Source organism: Trachypithecus francoisi, unplaced genomic scaffold (genome assembly GCF_009764315.1).
Source record: "Trachypithecus francoisi isolate TF-2019V2 unplaced genomic scaffold, Tfra_2.0 Lachesis_group19, whole genome shotgun sequence".
Classification (NCBI taxonomy): Eukaryota; Metazoa; Chordata; class Mammalia; order Primates; family Cercopithecidae; genus Trachypithecus; species Trachypithecus francoisi.
This window is the reverse complement of record NW_022681464.1, coordinates 32,403,277-32,418,031: the sequence shown is the minus strand read 5'-3', so window position 1 is coordinate 32,418,031 and position 14,755 is coordinate 32,403,277. Positions and strand designations below refer to the sequence as shown.

General features: G+C 45.9%; 1 protein-coding gene across 4 annotated transcripts in view; it reads right to left on the bottom strand.

Moving 5' to 3' along the window:
* Window positions 1–14,755, bottom strand: part of NPC1 (NPC intracellular cholesterol transporter 1) — a 61,100-nt gene that overhangs the window by 15,624 nt on the left and 30,721 nt on the right. For all 4 annotated transcript variants that reach the window (XM_033178117.1, XM_033178115.1, XM_033178116.1 and 1 more), the window contains exons 9-14: window positions 13,773–13,999; window positions 10,655–10,755; window positions 6,391–6,493; window positions 3,021–3,210; window positions 2,407–2,589; window positions 1,525–1,639 (exon numbers count right to left, since the gene is read on the bottom strand). In XM_033178117.1, the coding sequence (XP_033034008.1) occupies window positions 1,525–1,639; window positions 2,407–2,589; window positions 3,021–3,210; window positions 6,391–6,493; window positions 10,655–10,755; window positions 13,773–13,999 (919 nt within the window). The remainder of the gene's footprint in view (window positions 1–1,524; window positions 1,640–2,406; window positions 2,590–3,020; window positions 3,211–6,390; window positions 6,494–10,654; window positions 10,756–13,772; window positions 14,000–14,755) is intronic.

The window sequence follows — 14,755 nt, the reverse complement described above, 5'->3', positions numbered from 1 at the left end:
TAATAGAAGTGAAAAAAAGAAAGTTTTTTTTTTTTTTTTTTTGAGGCGGAGTCTCGCTCTGTCACCCAGACTGGAGTGCAGTGGCGCAATCTCTGCTCACTGCAAGCTCCGCCTCCCGGGTTCACGCCATTCTCCTGCCTCAGCCTCCCGAGTAGCTGGGACTACAGGCGCCCGCCACCTCGCCCGGCTAGTTTTTTTTTTTTGTATTTTTAGTAGAGATGGGGTTTCACCATGTTAGCCAGGATGGTCTCGATCTCCTGACCTCGTGATCCGCCCATCTCGGCCTCCCAAAGTGCTGGGATTACAGGCTTGAGCCACCGCGCCCGGCCAGAAAGTTTTTTTTTTTTTCCCCTGCACCTGTTTGTCAAAAGGAACTACAGGGCTACAGGTTTCAAAAGCACATGGCTTTGTGGAAATGAAGAACAACAAGCTAGCATTGTATGTGTGTTGAGACTACCACCTACGATGACCTTACAATGGCCCTGATTAAGCTGACCTTGCAGCCACATAGGCACTGCAGTTTGTGGCCTGTGGATGGTCTTCTTTGGACTGAGTGCTTCCAGTCCAGCCTCCTCTATAGTGGACTTTGCTCTTACTACACTTCAGAGACGGGGCAGGCAGCCCCACTAGTGAGTCTATTTGATGATTCTCTATGTGAAAGAAACACAGAAGTGCTGACTTTGTTCCAGCTTATTCTGGCTCCTTGTAATGTGGTGAGTCAAGAGCTCCTGGTCATTAACAAGGCTGCTTCCCCAATGAGTTGTGTGCACAGAAGAGAAAGACTGCCTTCGAAAACAATGGCAAACATCTTGTAAGCGAGTGCCTGTGGATTTGGGAGCTGCTGCTTAGAGTGTCATGTGGAGAAGGATTCGGTGGCTACTCAAGGATGCTATTTTCAACTATCAACATTCCCAGTGGCTACCAAAAGGGGAAAGTGGCAAGATGAACTCTAGGTCTCTTTCACCCTGAACCCCAACATCAGTGCTGCCCTGACAGTTAAATGAGAAGGAAGCCACCTGCAAAATCACATCTAAGATACTGCTGCCAATTGTTCTGTGGTCCATTCAGTGACACTTTCCTAGTGCAGAACAAAGCTTTAAAAAGGAGACAACACAGGCTGAGCACAGGCACTCACGCCTATAATCTCAGCACTTTGGGAGGCCGAGGCACGTGGATCACCTGAGGTCAGGAGTTTGAGACCAGCCTGGCCAACAGGGGAAACCCTGTCTCTACTAAAAAATGCAAAAAATTAACTGGGTGTGGTGGTGCGTGCCTTTAATCTCAGCTATTTGGGAGGCTGAGGCAGGAAAATTACTTGAACCCGGGAGGCGGAAGCTGCAGTGAACCGAAATTGTACCACTGCACTCCAGCCTGGGTGGCAGAGTGAGACTCCATCTCGGAGAAGAGAAAAAAGGAAAAAAAAAAAAAAAGGAGGCAACACAAAGGGACATGTTCAGATACCCAGCTCCTTCTTTCTCCAGGCTCAGCAAACTACAGGACTGGTAGGATTGAAAGCATAATTACCTAAGAAAAATGCTACAGTCTCAGAAAAGGATGACAGGAACATACTGGGAGCCACTTCTCCTAGGACCCTGCCCAGTTGCTGATCCAGGGTTTCCCCTTGAAGACGTTCATCTCTCTTAAAAAAAAAAAAAAAATGCAACATTAAAATTTCTCAATAACAACGCCACTTCTTGCTGCTTTGTGTTAACTCAAGGGTAAAGATAAATGATTAGCAGATGGTTAGCAGTGTCTTCTAAGCATATAAACTTCGGTGGGGGACTCCAATGTTCTCATGTTAATTCACTCAGAGTATTTCTACACTACGCAGCTAGGTACCACGTGAGAAACTAAAGGGAAAGCTGAGCCACACTATCAGGAAAATACACAGGCCGCAGGGGACTGGACCGCTGACCATCACTCTCACGTGCACTGAGTCTCCGCCCAGGTCAGACCTACAGGATGACTGAGACCACCTTCTACAGCAGCGGGACATGTGTTGACCTTCTGCCTTTTTAGTGGCACCTTTGAGCAAAATGAATCTAACATTCTATACTATGCTGAAAATCATTTCAATAGCAGTCGTACCCAAAATACTTTCCAAAAGTGCGTTAGCCCTTCTTGTACACGATACTATTTAAAATGAAAAGATACTATTAAAAGACACTATTTAAAGATACAATTTAAAACAAAATTCTTACTTTATTTCTACTATTTCATCAACCAAAAAGGGGGTGAAATTCTTGGTCCTCAGATGTCCACAGCAAGTCAAGAAGAGCGATGAGCCACACAAGGAAAGGAAAGAAAACACCCTCACAGGCCACATTCACGAATGCGGAGCCCAGCAGCCATTCAGACCCTGAAACCTGGACAGATGCTGAGCCCCGTGAGAATACGGAAGGATACCTGGTAGGCCTGCACCAGAATGAAGATGTTGTCCACACCAACAGCCAGCACCAGGAACGGGATGACTTCAATCACAATGAGGGTCAAGGGCAACCCAATGTAGCTGAAGATGCCCAAGGAGCAAGCCACCGAGCTCAGCACGATCAGGATGCCCGCGATGCCCAATGAGATCTTCGAATCCACCTGAGAGGGGCGACAAAGACACAATCACCAGTTGGTTACAGGGCTGTCTGTCCCACTTGTTACTAAAAGGTCCTCCTTTTTACTTTACAGGGCTGTATCAAACCTAGAGTTAAAACTACAATTCTGTGTTTCAGAGAGGACTTGTAAACATTTCTAGGTTTGCCCAGGTAACACATGTTATGAGTTTGCATTCTTAGGTGATGGACTGGACAAATAAGAAAAAACTGGATTATGCGAAATAAACTTTAAGATAAACCAAAAAGCTGGAACTGAAGAAAACAGATGTAGGCAACAGAAATGTTACATACAATTAAAACAGGGGGGAATTTACGGCAGTTTTAAACACAATGGATTAAGAATAAAGAGGCAAAAATACGACGTTACACTGTGCACTGCTGTTAACCTCTAACATATACATATCCCCCGCTTACCAGAAGCCTGCGACAGCTTTTGATGTGCCCCAAGGCTAGGGAAATATATAGGAACATGATGGCATAACTAATTACAATGGTGAAGATATCACTGTCACTTTCACGATTTAGTTCATCTTCAATACTTCGTTCAGCACTGAAGGAAATGGTCAGATTGGGATTCTTGTAGTTTCTCACCAAATTAATAAACCTAAAAGGTAAGCAAAATGCTATATTTTTAGTTAAAACTTAGTGACAGCTAAGTAAGAAAAAACTTCTTCCCAACTTTCATGATACAAAGGCCACGTTTTCTCTTTTTTGTTTTGAGACCGAGTCTCGCTCTGTCGCCCAGGCTGAAGTGCAATGGTGCGATCTCGGCTCACTGCAAGCTCCACCTCCCGTGTTCCAGTGCTTCTCCTGCCTCAGCCTCCTGAGTAGCTGGGACTACAGGCGTGCGCCACTAGGCCCGGCTAATTTTTGTAGTTTTAGTAGAGACAGGGTTTCACCATGTTGGCCAGGCTGGTCTCAAACTCCTGACCTTAAGTGATCCACCTGCCTCAGCCTCCCCTAGTGATGGGATTACAGACGTGAGCCACTGTGCCCAGTTCAAAGGCCATGTTTTCTTAACCTTTAACCTGCATTAGGATCCTTCATTTGCTTTTGTTCTTGTTTTGAAATAGAGTTTCACTCTGTTGCCTCAGCTGGAGTACAGTGGCACAATTATAGCTCACTGCAGTCTCAAACTCCTGGGCTTAAGGGATCCTCCTGCCTCAGCCTCTTGAGTAGCTGGCACTATAGAGATGTATCCCCGTGCCTGGCTAATTTTAAAAATTTGTTGTGGCCGGGCGCGGTGGTTCAAGCCTGTAATCCCAGCACTTTGGGAGGCCGAGACGGGCGGATCACTGGGTCAGGAGATTGAGACTATCCTGGCTAACACGGTGAAACCCCATCTTTACTAAAAAATACAAAAAACTAGCCGGGCGAGGTGGCGGGCACCTATAGCTCCAGCTACTCGGGAGGTTGAGGCAGAAGAATGGCGTGAACCCGGGAGGCAGAGCTTGCAGTGAGCTGAGATCCAGCCACTGCACTCAGCCTGGGGGACAGAGCGAGACTCCGTCTCAAAAAAAAATTTTTTTTGTAGAGATGAGGTCTTTGTCATGTTGTGCAGGCTGGTCTCAAACTCTTGGCCTCAAGGCACTCCTCCTGCCTCCACCTCCCTAAGTGCTGGGATTACAGGCACCATGCCCAGCCACTGCATTAGGATCTTCTATACTGGAGACTATCAGATTACAGTTAAGGTTCCATACATGCTGAATTTAAGTTTAGGGTTGGGCACGGTGGCTCATGCCTGTAATTCCAGTACTTTGGGAGGCTGAGGCTGGCAGATCACCTGAGGTCAAGAGTTAGAGACTAGCCTGGCCAACATGGTGACTAGCCTGGCCAACCCGTCTCTACTAAAAAATCCAAAAATTAGCCGGGTGTGGTGGCAGGTGCCTGTAATCCCAGCTACTTGGGAGGCTGAGGCACAAGAATCACTTGAACCTGGGAGGCAGAGGCTGCAGTGAGCTGAGATCATGCCACTGCACTCCAGCCTGGGTGACAGAGCGAGACGCTATCTCAAAAAAAAAAAAAAAGCATTCAGTCTACTAAATCAAAACCACAATGAGATAGCACTTCACACCCAGGAAGACAGCTAGAATCACAAAGTCAGATAATAAAAAGTGTTGGCGAGGATGTGAAGAAACTGGAAGTTTCATGGACTGCTGGTGGTGATATAAAGCACTATAGCCACTTTGGAAAATGGTCTGGCAGTTCTTCAAACCATTCAAAGTGGACTTACCCTATGACTCAGCAATTCTACTACTAGGTATGTACCCAAAAGAAATGAAAACTCACATCCACAAGAACTTGTACTCAAGTGTTCATAGCAGCGTTATTCATGATAGCCAAATTGGAAACAGCCCAAATGTGCATCAGTTGATAAATGCACAAAATGTGGTATATCCATACAATGGAATGAAAAGGAATGGAGTACTGATACATGCTACAACATGAATGAACTTTGTGAATATTATGTCCACAACATGAATGAACCTTGAGAATTTTATGCTCAACAAAAGCCAGACAAAAAAGTCCACATATTATTCTATGCGCATAAAAGTCCAGAATAGGAAAATCTCCAGAGACAGACAGTATTTTAGTGGTTGCCTAGGGCTGTGGATAGGAGGATGAAAAGATGGAGGGTGTTAGTTAAAGGGTGCAGAGTTTTATTGTGGAGTAATGAAAACGTTCCTAAAATTGACTGTGGTGATGGTCGCACATATATGTGAATATAGTAAAGCTATTGAATTGAACGCTTCTTTTCTTTTTAAATTTTTCTTTTTACTCTTTTTTTTTTTTAGAGACATGCCTCACTACATTGCCTAGGCTGGTCTTGAACTCCTGGCCTCAAGTGAGCCTCCCAAAGTGCTGGGACTACAAGTGTGAGCCACCATTCCCAGCCTGAACTGTATATTTTAAGTGGGTGAACTGTATGATGCATGTACCATATCTCAGTAAAACATTTTTTAAAAAGTACTGGAGGGTATAAAGTGCAACCTGGTCTCCTAAGTCCTCTCTTCCCATTCTCCAGAGGTTACAAACACAGTTCATTTCTCAGGTCATTTGCTTGATATTTTTTTCTAAGCATGGACAGCAGCGTAAACAATATATATTTATATAAATATACATTGTGAATCATTTATTTACTTCACTGTCTTTTATGACAGCACAATATTCTATTGTATTCATTCCTTATTAAGTACATTCAACATGGTCCCAAGTTTTGCTGATAGAGAACAATGCAGGTGGCTGGGTGCAGTGGCTCACACCTGTAATCCCAGCACTATGGGAGGCCGAGGAGGTTGAATCACTTGAGGTTAGGAGGTCAAGACCAGCCTGGGCAACATGGCAAAACCCTGTTTCTACAAACAAATACAAAAATTAGCTGGGTGTGATGGCACGCACATGTAGTCTCAGCTACTTGGGAGGCTGACGTGGGAGGACCACTTGAGCTTAGGAGGTTGAGGCTGCAGTAAGCTGAGATTAGAGTCACCGCACCCCAGCTTGGGCAAGAGTGAACCCAGTCTCAAAAAATAAATAACTAAAAACAATACAAGGAACCTTTTTTTGCACACTTTTGCATTCCTGTGGAGGGAGAGATGTTTAAAGCGTCTGCTCAAAGGTAAACGTATTTACAGTTTCTACTTAGCATCATTAGCACCAAGTGAACAAAATTACATAACTCAGACCTGCCATTGGTTAATTTAGAAAATGAAGTTTAAGTGCTTGCTGCAAGTGTCTAGCTTCCCACAAAGCAAGGACAGTCTGCTCACACCCATGAGTGACTCACTCTTTTTCCCAGGCCTGGGCCCTCTGGAGCTTCTCTGTATCATTATAGTAGTTATTGACAGGGAAGGTAATCACAAGGGCAGTGGCGTTATTGTAGTTTTGATCTAGAAAGGAAAAATGTGACATCAAAAAGCAGATTACAAGCATGCAGAAAATTACACACATACCAGGGGAAAAAATCACAACACAGATTTCTCAGTGGAGCTATGGACTGTATCTCTGTGCTCTAAGGATTAAACAAGAGAGCTGAAGGCCGGGCGTGGTGGCTCACGCCTGTAATCCCAGCACTTTGAGGGGCCGAGACGGGCGGATCACGAGGTCAGGAGATCGAGACCATCCTGGCTAACACGGTGAAACCCCATCTCTACTAAAATACAAAAAAATTAGCCGGGCGTGGTGGCGGGCACCTGTAGTCCCAGCTACTTGGGAGGCTGAGGCAGGAGAATGGTGTGAACCCAGGAGGCGGAGCTTGCAGTGAGCCGAGATCGTGCCACTGCACTCCAGCCTGGGCGACAGAGTGAGACTCCGTCTCAAAAAAAAAAAAAAAAAAAAAGCGTTTGCTGAATAGTTTTTATGTACTTCAGTTAATGAATAAAAAGGATTTTTTTTTATCTGAGGTAGGCATGGTTATCATTCAGGAAGAGTAACTCTTTTTTTAAATTATTTTTAAAGGCTACAGTACATGCATGTTAACAATCTCACACAGAACAGAAAGGTGTTTACTGAAAATTCTCTCTCCTTCTCCAACATCTATTTCATTGTCTTAGTTCTCCTCCCCATACCATCTGCGAATCTTTCCAGAGCCACTCCACACACACAAGCAAACACACAGATTCTTCCCCTTTCCCTCTTAACCACACAAACAGTAAAATACTATTCTGCATATTACATTTTAAAATTCTGTATCTTGGAGACTGCTCCATAAAGAGTTTCCTTATTCTTTTCCCACAATATTTTATAGTATACTTTAGCCAATCCTCCCACTGATGAGTAGTTTTGCAATTTTTTTATATTACAAATGAAGTTACTATAAATAGCCTATAAATATTTTAATGTGTAAAACACATACTTGTAGAATCAATTCTTTTTTTAGGGGGGCAGGGGGCAGGAGAGGGGGACAGTGTCTTGTTCCGTTGCCCAGGCTGAAGCACAGTGGAGTGATCACGGCTTTCTGCGGCCTTGACCACCCCAACTCAATCAGTCCTCCTGCCTCAGCCTCCTAGTAGCTGGGACTAAAGGTGTGCACCACCATCGCTGGCTAATTTTTGTATTTTAGGTAGAGATGGGATTTTGTCAAGTTGCCCAGGCTGGACTTGAACTACTGGGCTCAAGCGATCCTCCTGCCTTGGCCTCCCAAAGTGCTGGGATTAGAGGCATGAGCCACTGCACCTGGCTAGAATCAATTCTTAAAGCATCATCACTGAATCAAAAACTATGTACATTTCTAATTTTGATAAATTCTCCCAAACTGCCTTCCAAAGAAGCTGAACTATTTTTCATTTCTTTTTTTTCTTCTTTTTTAGAGACAGGGTCTCACTCTGTTGCCCTGGCTGGAGTGCAGTGGCACAATCACGGTTTACTGAAGCCTTGACTTCCCGGCTCAAGCAATCCTCCTGCCTCAGCCTCCCTTTTCATTAGTCAAGAAAATATTGGCCGGGCGCGGTGGCTCAAGCCTGTAATCCCAGCACTCTGGGAGGCCGAGACGGGTGGATCACGAGGTCAGGAGATCGAGACCATCCTGGCTAACACGGTGAAACCCCGTTTCTACAAAAAATACAAAAAACTAGCCGGGCGAGGTGGCGGGCGCCTGTAGTCCCAGCTACTCCGGAGGCTGAGGCGGGAGAATGGCGTGAACCCGGGAGGCAGAGCTTGCAGTGAGCTGAGATCCGGCCACTGCACTCCAGCCTGGGTGACAGAGCAAGACTCCGTCTCAAAAAAAAAAAAAAAAAAAAAAAAGAAAATATTTACTGAGGCTGGGCGTGGTGGCTTATGCCTATGATCCCAGCACTTTGGGAGGCCAAGGTAGGTGGATCACCTTCGGTCAGGAGTTCAAGACCAGTCTGGGCAACAAGGCAAAACCCTGTCTCCACTAAAAATACAAAAAATTAGCTGGGTCTGGTGGTACATGCCTGTAATCCCATCTACTTAGGAGGTGGAGGCAGGAGAATTACTTGAACCCAGGAGGCAGGGGTTGTAGTGAGCCGAGATCACGCCACTGCACTCACCAGCCTAGGCAAGACAGCAAGATTCTGTCTCTGAAAAATAAAATAAAAACCATTCTTTTTTTTTGTATTTCTTGTTTTGTTAAATTTCACACGGCCTCACCCACTCTTCTTTCAGGTTATTGATCATTTTCATGAGGTTTTTTTTTTTTTTTTTCCTTTTAAGACAGAGTCTTGCTCTTGTCTCCCAGGCTGCAGTGCGATGGCATGATCTCGGCTCACTGCAAACTCCGCCTCCAGGATTCAAGCGATTCTTCTGCCTCGGCCTCCCGAGTAGCTGGGACTACAGGCACACACCACCACGTGTGGCTAATTTTTATGTATTTTTAGTAGAGATAGGGTTTCACATTTTGGCCAGGCTGGGATGAGATCTTTATTTATTATGAAAATGCCGTCTGCTATGCATACTAATATTTTTGTCCAGTTTTTTTTTTTTTTTTTTTTTTTTGGTAAGGTCTCCCTCTGTCACCCAGGCTGGAATGTAGTGCAATCTCAGCTTACTGGAGCCTCAACCTCCTGGGTTCAAGTGATCCTCCCACCTCAGCCTCCCAAGTAACTGGGAATACAAGCACGCACCACCACGCCCAGCTAATTTTTCTATTTTTTGCAGAGACAGGGTTTCTCCATGTTGCTCAGGCTGGTCTCAAACTCCTAGCTCAAGTGATCTGCCCGCCTCTGCCTCCCAAAGTGCTGGGATTACAGGCGTGAATAACTCTCGGCCCAATTTTGTTTTTTTAACTGTATGTTTATTCTCCACAAATGAAAATTCATGTACTCAAATTCATCAGTCTTTCCTTTTGGGGTTTCTGAGTTTTGTGTCTTGCTTAGAAATATCTTTTCTACTTAAAAATTATTTTTAAAAATGCCTCCTGTATTTTCTTCCAGTTCTTACCTTTTTTTTTTTTTTTTTTTGAGACGGAGTCTTGCTCTATTGCCCAGGCTGGAGTGTAGTGACTTGATTTTGGCTCACTGCAAGCTCCACCCCCTGGGTTCACACCATTCTCCTGCCTTAGCCTCCCCGAGTAGCTGGAACCAAAGGTGCCCACCACCACACCAGCTTAATTTTTAAAAATATTTTTAGTAGAGATAGGGTTTCACCATGTTAGCCAGGATGGTCTCGATCTCCTGACCTCATGATCTGCCCGCCTTGGCCTCCCAAAGTGCTGGGATTACAAGTGTGAGCCATCGCGCCCAGCCCAGTTCTTAACATTTCAATTTTTTTTCCATCTGGAATTTATTTTGGTGAAATGAACAAGGCAGAGATCAAAGTCAATTGTTTTCCCTATGGCTAGCCAGTTGCTGACACCACCCCTTTTCCACCAATTAGAAATGGCATTTTCCTCTATGACGCAGAGTAAACTTTAAATACAGATTGCAACTTCTCCCCTGCCACTGAGTGAGGAGAAGAAAACCTATCTGGGTTCTTCACTGGCTGGGCAAAACCTGTTGAGCCTGTAATTTGGCTTCAGATGCCAAAGGTGTCACATGAATCATCACCTCATTTTATCAAGTACAATTGGTTCTAAAGTGCTACAGGAACCAGCAAAGAGCAAACCACCTGCTCTTCACACTGTAAGATGTCCAAATACTCAACTGACGGTTTAGAAGGAAAAAAATCCATCAGCTTTGTTTCTTCTTCCACATACCTCACATACTAGCTTTTCTCCGTCATAGGGGTTCTTGTCTGAGGTCCGTGAGCTCCCTAGAGGGTCCATAAATGAGCTTCGAGGGCCCATGACCTCCTTGAAGCTGAACAACAATGCAGAGGTTTGCAATTGCATTACTCTGGGGAAAGGTACTTAGCCTTCGACAGCTTCTCAAAGGCATGTGTGATCTAAAGATGGCTAACACAATCCACTTCTTTTAAATCTGGAATGAAACCCAAACCCAAAGCCAAAGCCAAAGGAGATACTATTTTGGGATTCAAGAGGTAGGAAAATAAAACTGCCCAATTTATGAAATCTTCATAATTACCCCTTGACGCTAATGACAAAACCGAGACGACTTTACCTAAAAGGAAAAGTCAAAGCTTCTCTTACTTACCATCATAGCCTCCCAACACAAGCCATGGGAACACTGGTCCACCGAACGTACCCAGACAAGGATCATGGAGCAAACTTGTGTCATTCAGAGAGGCAGGAGCCCTGCCAAAAAGTTTAGAAAACACTTCCCAGTTAGAAGGGCCTCAAGACGTCCGAGACCTAAACATTTACACAATGAACATTTGATGAGGTTGGTGTATTCTAAGGACAACATGGGCCCCGAGGTTTCTCAGTTGAATAATACAGCTCAGCACTCACCTTTGGGAGCTCAGAATCACTGGGCAAGAGGCAGGCAAATACAGCCCAGTGCCATCAATGGCACATAGTGCATGCTACGCAGGCACAGAGAAGGGAGCAAACACTAAAAGGTGAAACTGCAGCCAACAGGAAGAGACTGGATAGACCCAGACCTCCGAGGATGAGGGGATTTCACCAAAGAGGAAGGACAAAAGGGTGTCTCACAATTACAACTGTGGGAGGAAAAAGGGAGGGAGAGAGAACAGTGAGAGGGAATGAGAGCAAGATGGTGGTTTAACAAGTCCTGTATGCCAGGTATGGCGGGACACCTAATCCCAGCTACTCAGGAAGCTGAGGCAGAAGGATGGCTATAACCCAGGAGTTTGAGTCCAGCCTGGACAACATAGCAAGACCCCATCTCTTAAAAAAAAAAAAAGAAAGAAAATAATTCAAAGAAAAGATGTCCTGTCCTAGAGCACGGGATGCCCACCAAGGGGGCTCCTGAAGGAGGGGGTCAGTCTGGGAAGAGTAATGGACAGACAAATGCAAAATAAAAGGACTCAGTGCCAGTTAAGTAGTTTGGATTTTTATTCTGGAGGCACCAGGGAACAATGAGAGATTTCTGGAAAAGAAATGTCATGAGCTGCTTTACAAAGCTAGCTCGTGTGGTCAAGTGGAAGAAGGTCTGGAAATGGCAAAGAAACAGGAAGCAGGTGGAACAGTAAGTGGAGATCTTAGTGCAATGGCCCAGGCGACGGGCAACTGGCAGTGCAGTGCAGACAGACAGTGGGCCAGTGGAGAGGGAGCCAGCATTTCCAGACAGACCATCAGCTAGAACTTGGCCAGGTGCTGAGAAGCTTCTGCATATGACCCACCCGTCAGAGCAGATGGGTGACGGCATAAGGGAGGTCAGGTGACCTGCAGCGAGCAGTTGAGTCCCTTCATCCACAGCAGAAATCTGAGAGACCATCCAGAGGCTCAGACCCGCAAGAACCCCATGAGGAAGGTGAGGGCGAGACAGTATTCAGGGATAAAGCCTCAAGTCTGAGTAACTGGTAACTGTCACTGCCTTTCAACGAAATGGGGAAAATAAGCAGGTCAGCGTATGGTTCTGGGCAGGCCACCTGCCATTCCTGCAGGACCCTCAGGTGAAAAAGTCCAGGAAAAGCTGGAGGGAGAGGAAAGGGGACAGCGCTAGAGGCGGGCCTGGGGTTATGAGGATGCGCACAAGCGTATTAATTAACTACAAACCAGTTCAGGTCCCTGCTGCCAGGAGCCTGCCACTCCCTGCACTGCTTCCACACTGGAGGGAACCACGCCCGCTTTGAGGAAGCACAAGGCTCATGCACCTCTGCCCCCCTCATTTTTGTTGACTTTTATCTGTGCAACTGAGAGTAAACTATAAAATTTACGTAACATTAAATGGTCGTCCAACTATCAATGTTGTTGTTGTTGTTTTTCAGGTAGCCTGTACCGTCTACCCTGTGGAGAACGCCGGTTTAGGGCATGGAGCATAAGCTATTGCGTTTTCACGAGTATAACTCATGTTGTTAGTGGTGATATTCTTGAAACAGTAAATATAGCCCAACTACATAAAAAGTCTTACTCTAGTAACAAACAAACAGAACTTAAGGTCAAAGTTCTTTAGAACCAGAAGTGAGAGTCCTTAGCTCTTGAGAAGTAGTTGGCTGAGCAGCGTCCTTAAAGGCGACAAGGAATAATTTCTCTGTTCTCATGCTGAAGAAATAGCCCCTGTGGTTTCTCAACTGGCTGAACAAATGTCCCTAGGCCAGGTCCCGAGCATTCAGGCAGAGTAGGCCCATCCGGCATCGTGCTGCTCTTCCTCTACCGGAAGAAGCCTTAAGATTCCCCTACAGGTCACCCAAGCACAGGTCCTGGAGTGACAATTCCCAATTATAAACGCCCCCTGCCCAGCTAGACACGCCTCCTAAGGGAATCAGCTGCAGGGCCCTCCAATCTAAAACTGTGGGCCTATCCTGCCCCAACTCCTCACAGGCAGGCTGCCTCCCAAACAGCTGGGGCACTACAGGGGACCGGGCTATATATCTGAGAGAGACGAAAAGGCATCAAAGGCTCTTCTATAAATCTTGGGGGGGGTGTGATACAGGACACTGTGTTAGCGACCCAGGCACGAGGTAAAGGGTAAGGGGCAGCTGCACTCACGTGCACCGCGAGGGTGCCCTGCCGGGGCTCTGCACTTGCTGTTGGTTCTGCCGGGAACGCGCATCCCTGTGATGTGCCCAGCTGTCCTCCTTTCCTCTCCCTTTGTGCACATCTCCATGTTGAAGCAGTACACCCCCACTCTGGCCAGCCTTAATTTTCTCCTCACAGCACTAATCTCTAGCTGGCATGATAGCATATGTTATGTGTTCATCATCCGTCTCCCTCCATTAAGATGTACGCTTCCGGCTAGGTGTGGCAGCTCACGCCTGTAATCCCAGCACTTTGGGAGGCCGAGGTGGGGGGATCACTTGAAGTCAGGCGTTCAAGACCAGCCTGGCCAACATGGCAAAACCCCATCTCTACTGAAAATACAAAAATTAGCTGGGCGTGGTGGCTCACACCTGTAGTCCTAGCTACTACTCAGGAGGCTGAGGTATGAGAATCGCTTGAACTCTGGAGGCGGAGGTTGCAGTGAGCCAAGACTGCGCCACTGCACTCCAGCCTGGGTGACACAGCAAGACCCTGTCTCAAAAAAAAAAAAAAAAAAGGAAAAAAGAAAAAAATATGTAAGCTTCACAGGGCAAGGACTTGCTCTGTTTGCTCACCTCTGGGTTATGCTCATAAAACAAGCTTATGCCCATATACCCTAAGTCAGACCCAAGAATGGTGTCTACCAATGACTGTCTCTTGCCACTTACCGTACGCAGTATAGAAAGTGCGTGTGGTAATCGGCATACACAAAGAAGTCGTCCCCTTTCTTGTGGTCCAGCACGGAATGGCTGTTCTGGAAGTAATTTAACACACTCAAAATGGTGCAGTTCGTGTTATATGGTGAGAGAGGGGCCAAGCAGATGTCTTGAAGTGTCACAGTCTCATTGTTATAAGAGGCAGTAATGTTTTCGATGGCTATTTGTAAGTCAAGAACCTGAAAGAAGATTTCAAAAATAAGCAAACCCAGAAACACATCACATTTGTCTCAGATCTTGACTAGTCAGTATTGCCCTGAGGGGTCAGAAGACAAAGAGTATTTGGGGAAAATACTTCCTAAGACGAAGGAGAGCATTAAGGCACAATACATTAAGAAAACGGGTCAGGCCACAGGCCCACTCTAACAGCAAACCGGTTAGAGGCGTCCACAGAGGCGGCAGGGGGTAGGGGGACACCATGACCAGAACAGCTATCAACATAGGACACACAACCATCTCCCTCCACCTTTCTCCAGAGGTGGCCAGCAGGCCAGAGGGGAGAGTGGAGGGGTCTCCTGGTCTCCCTGACCCTCCCCTCAATAATAACACAAAACCTCCTGCCTTGCTCTGCACTACAGCCATTTACATATGTCCCCTTATTTCCTAACATAGAAGATGATCTTGGAGGTAAATGACTATGCTGTTCACCTTCAGCAACAAGCTGGAAAAAGCAACAGACACTCACCGGGTAGAGAAAAGATTCTATCCAAGTCTTAGGACCATTTTAATGCTTTTCAAGATTTCAGATTTTCTTGTAGACATGAGCAATGTTTAAAGGAAAAACCATATGATTACACATTCATGAAAAAAGAAGTGGGGCCGGGCGCGGTGGCTCAAGCCTGTAATCCCAGCACTTTGGGAGGCCGAGACATGCAGATCACGAGGTCAGGAGATCGAGACCATCCTGGCTAACACAGTGAACCCCCGTATCTACT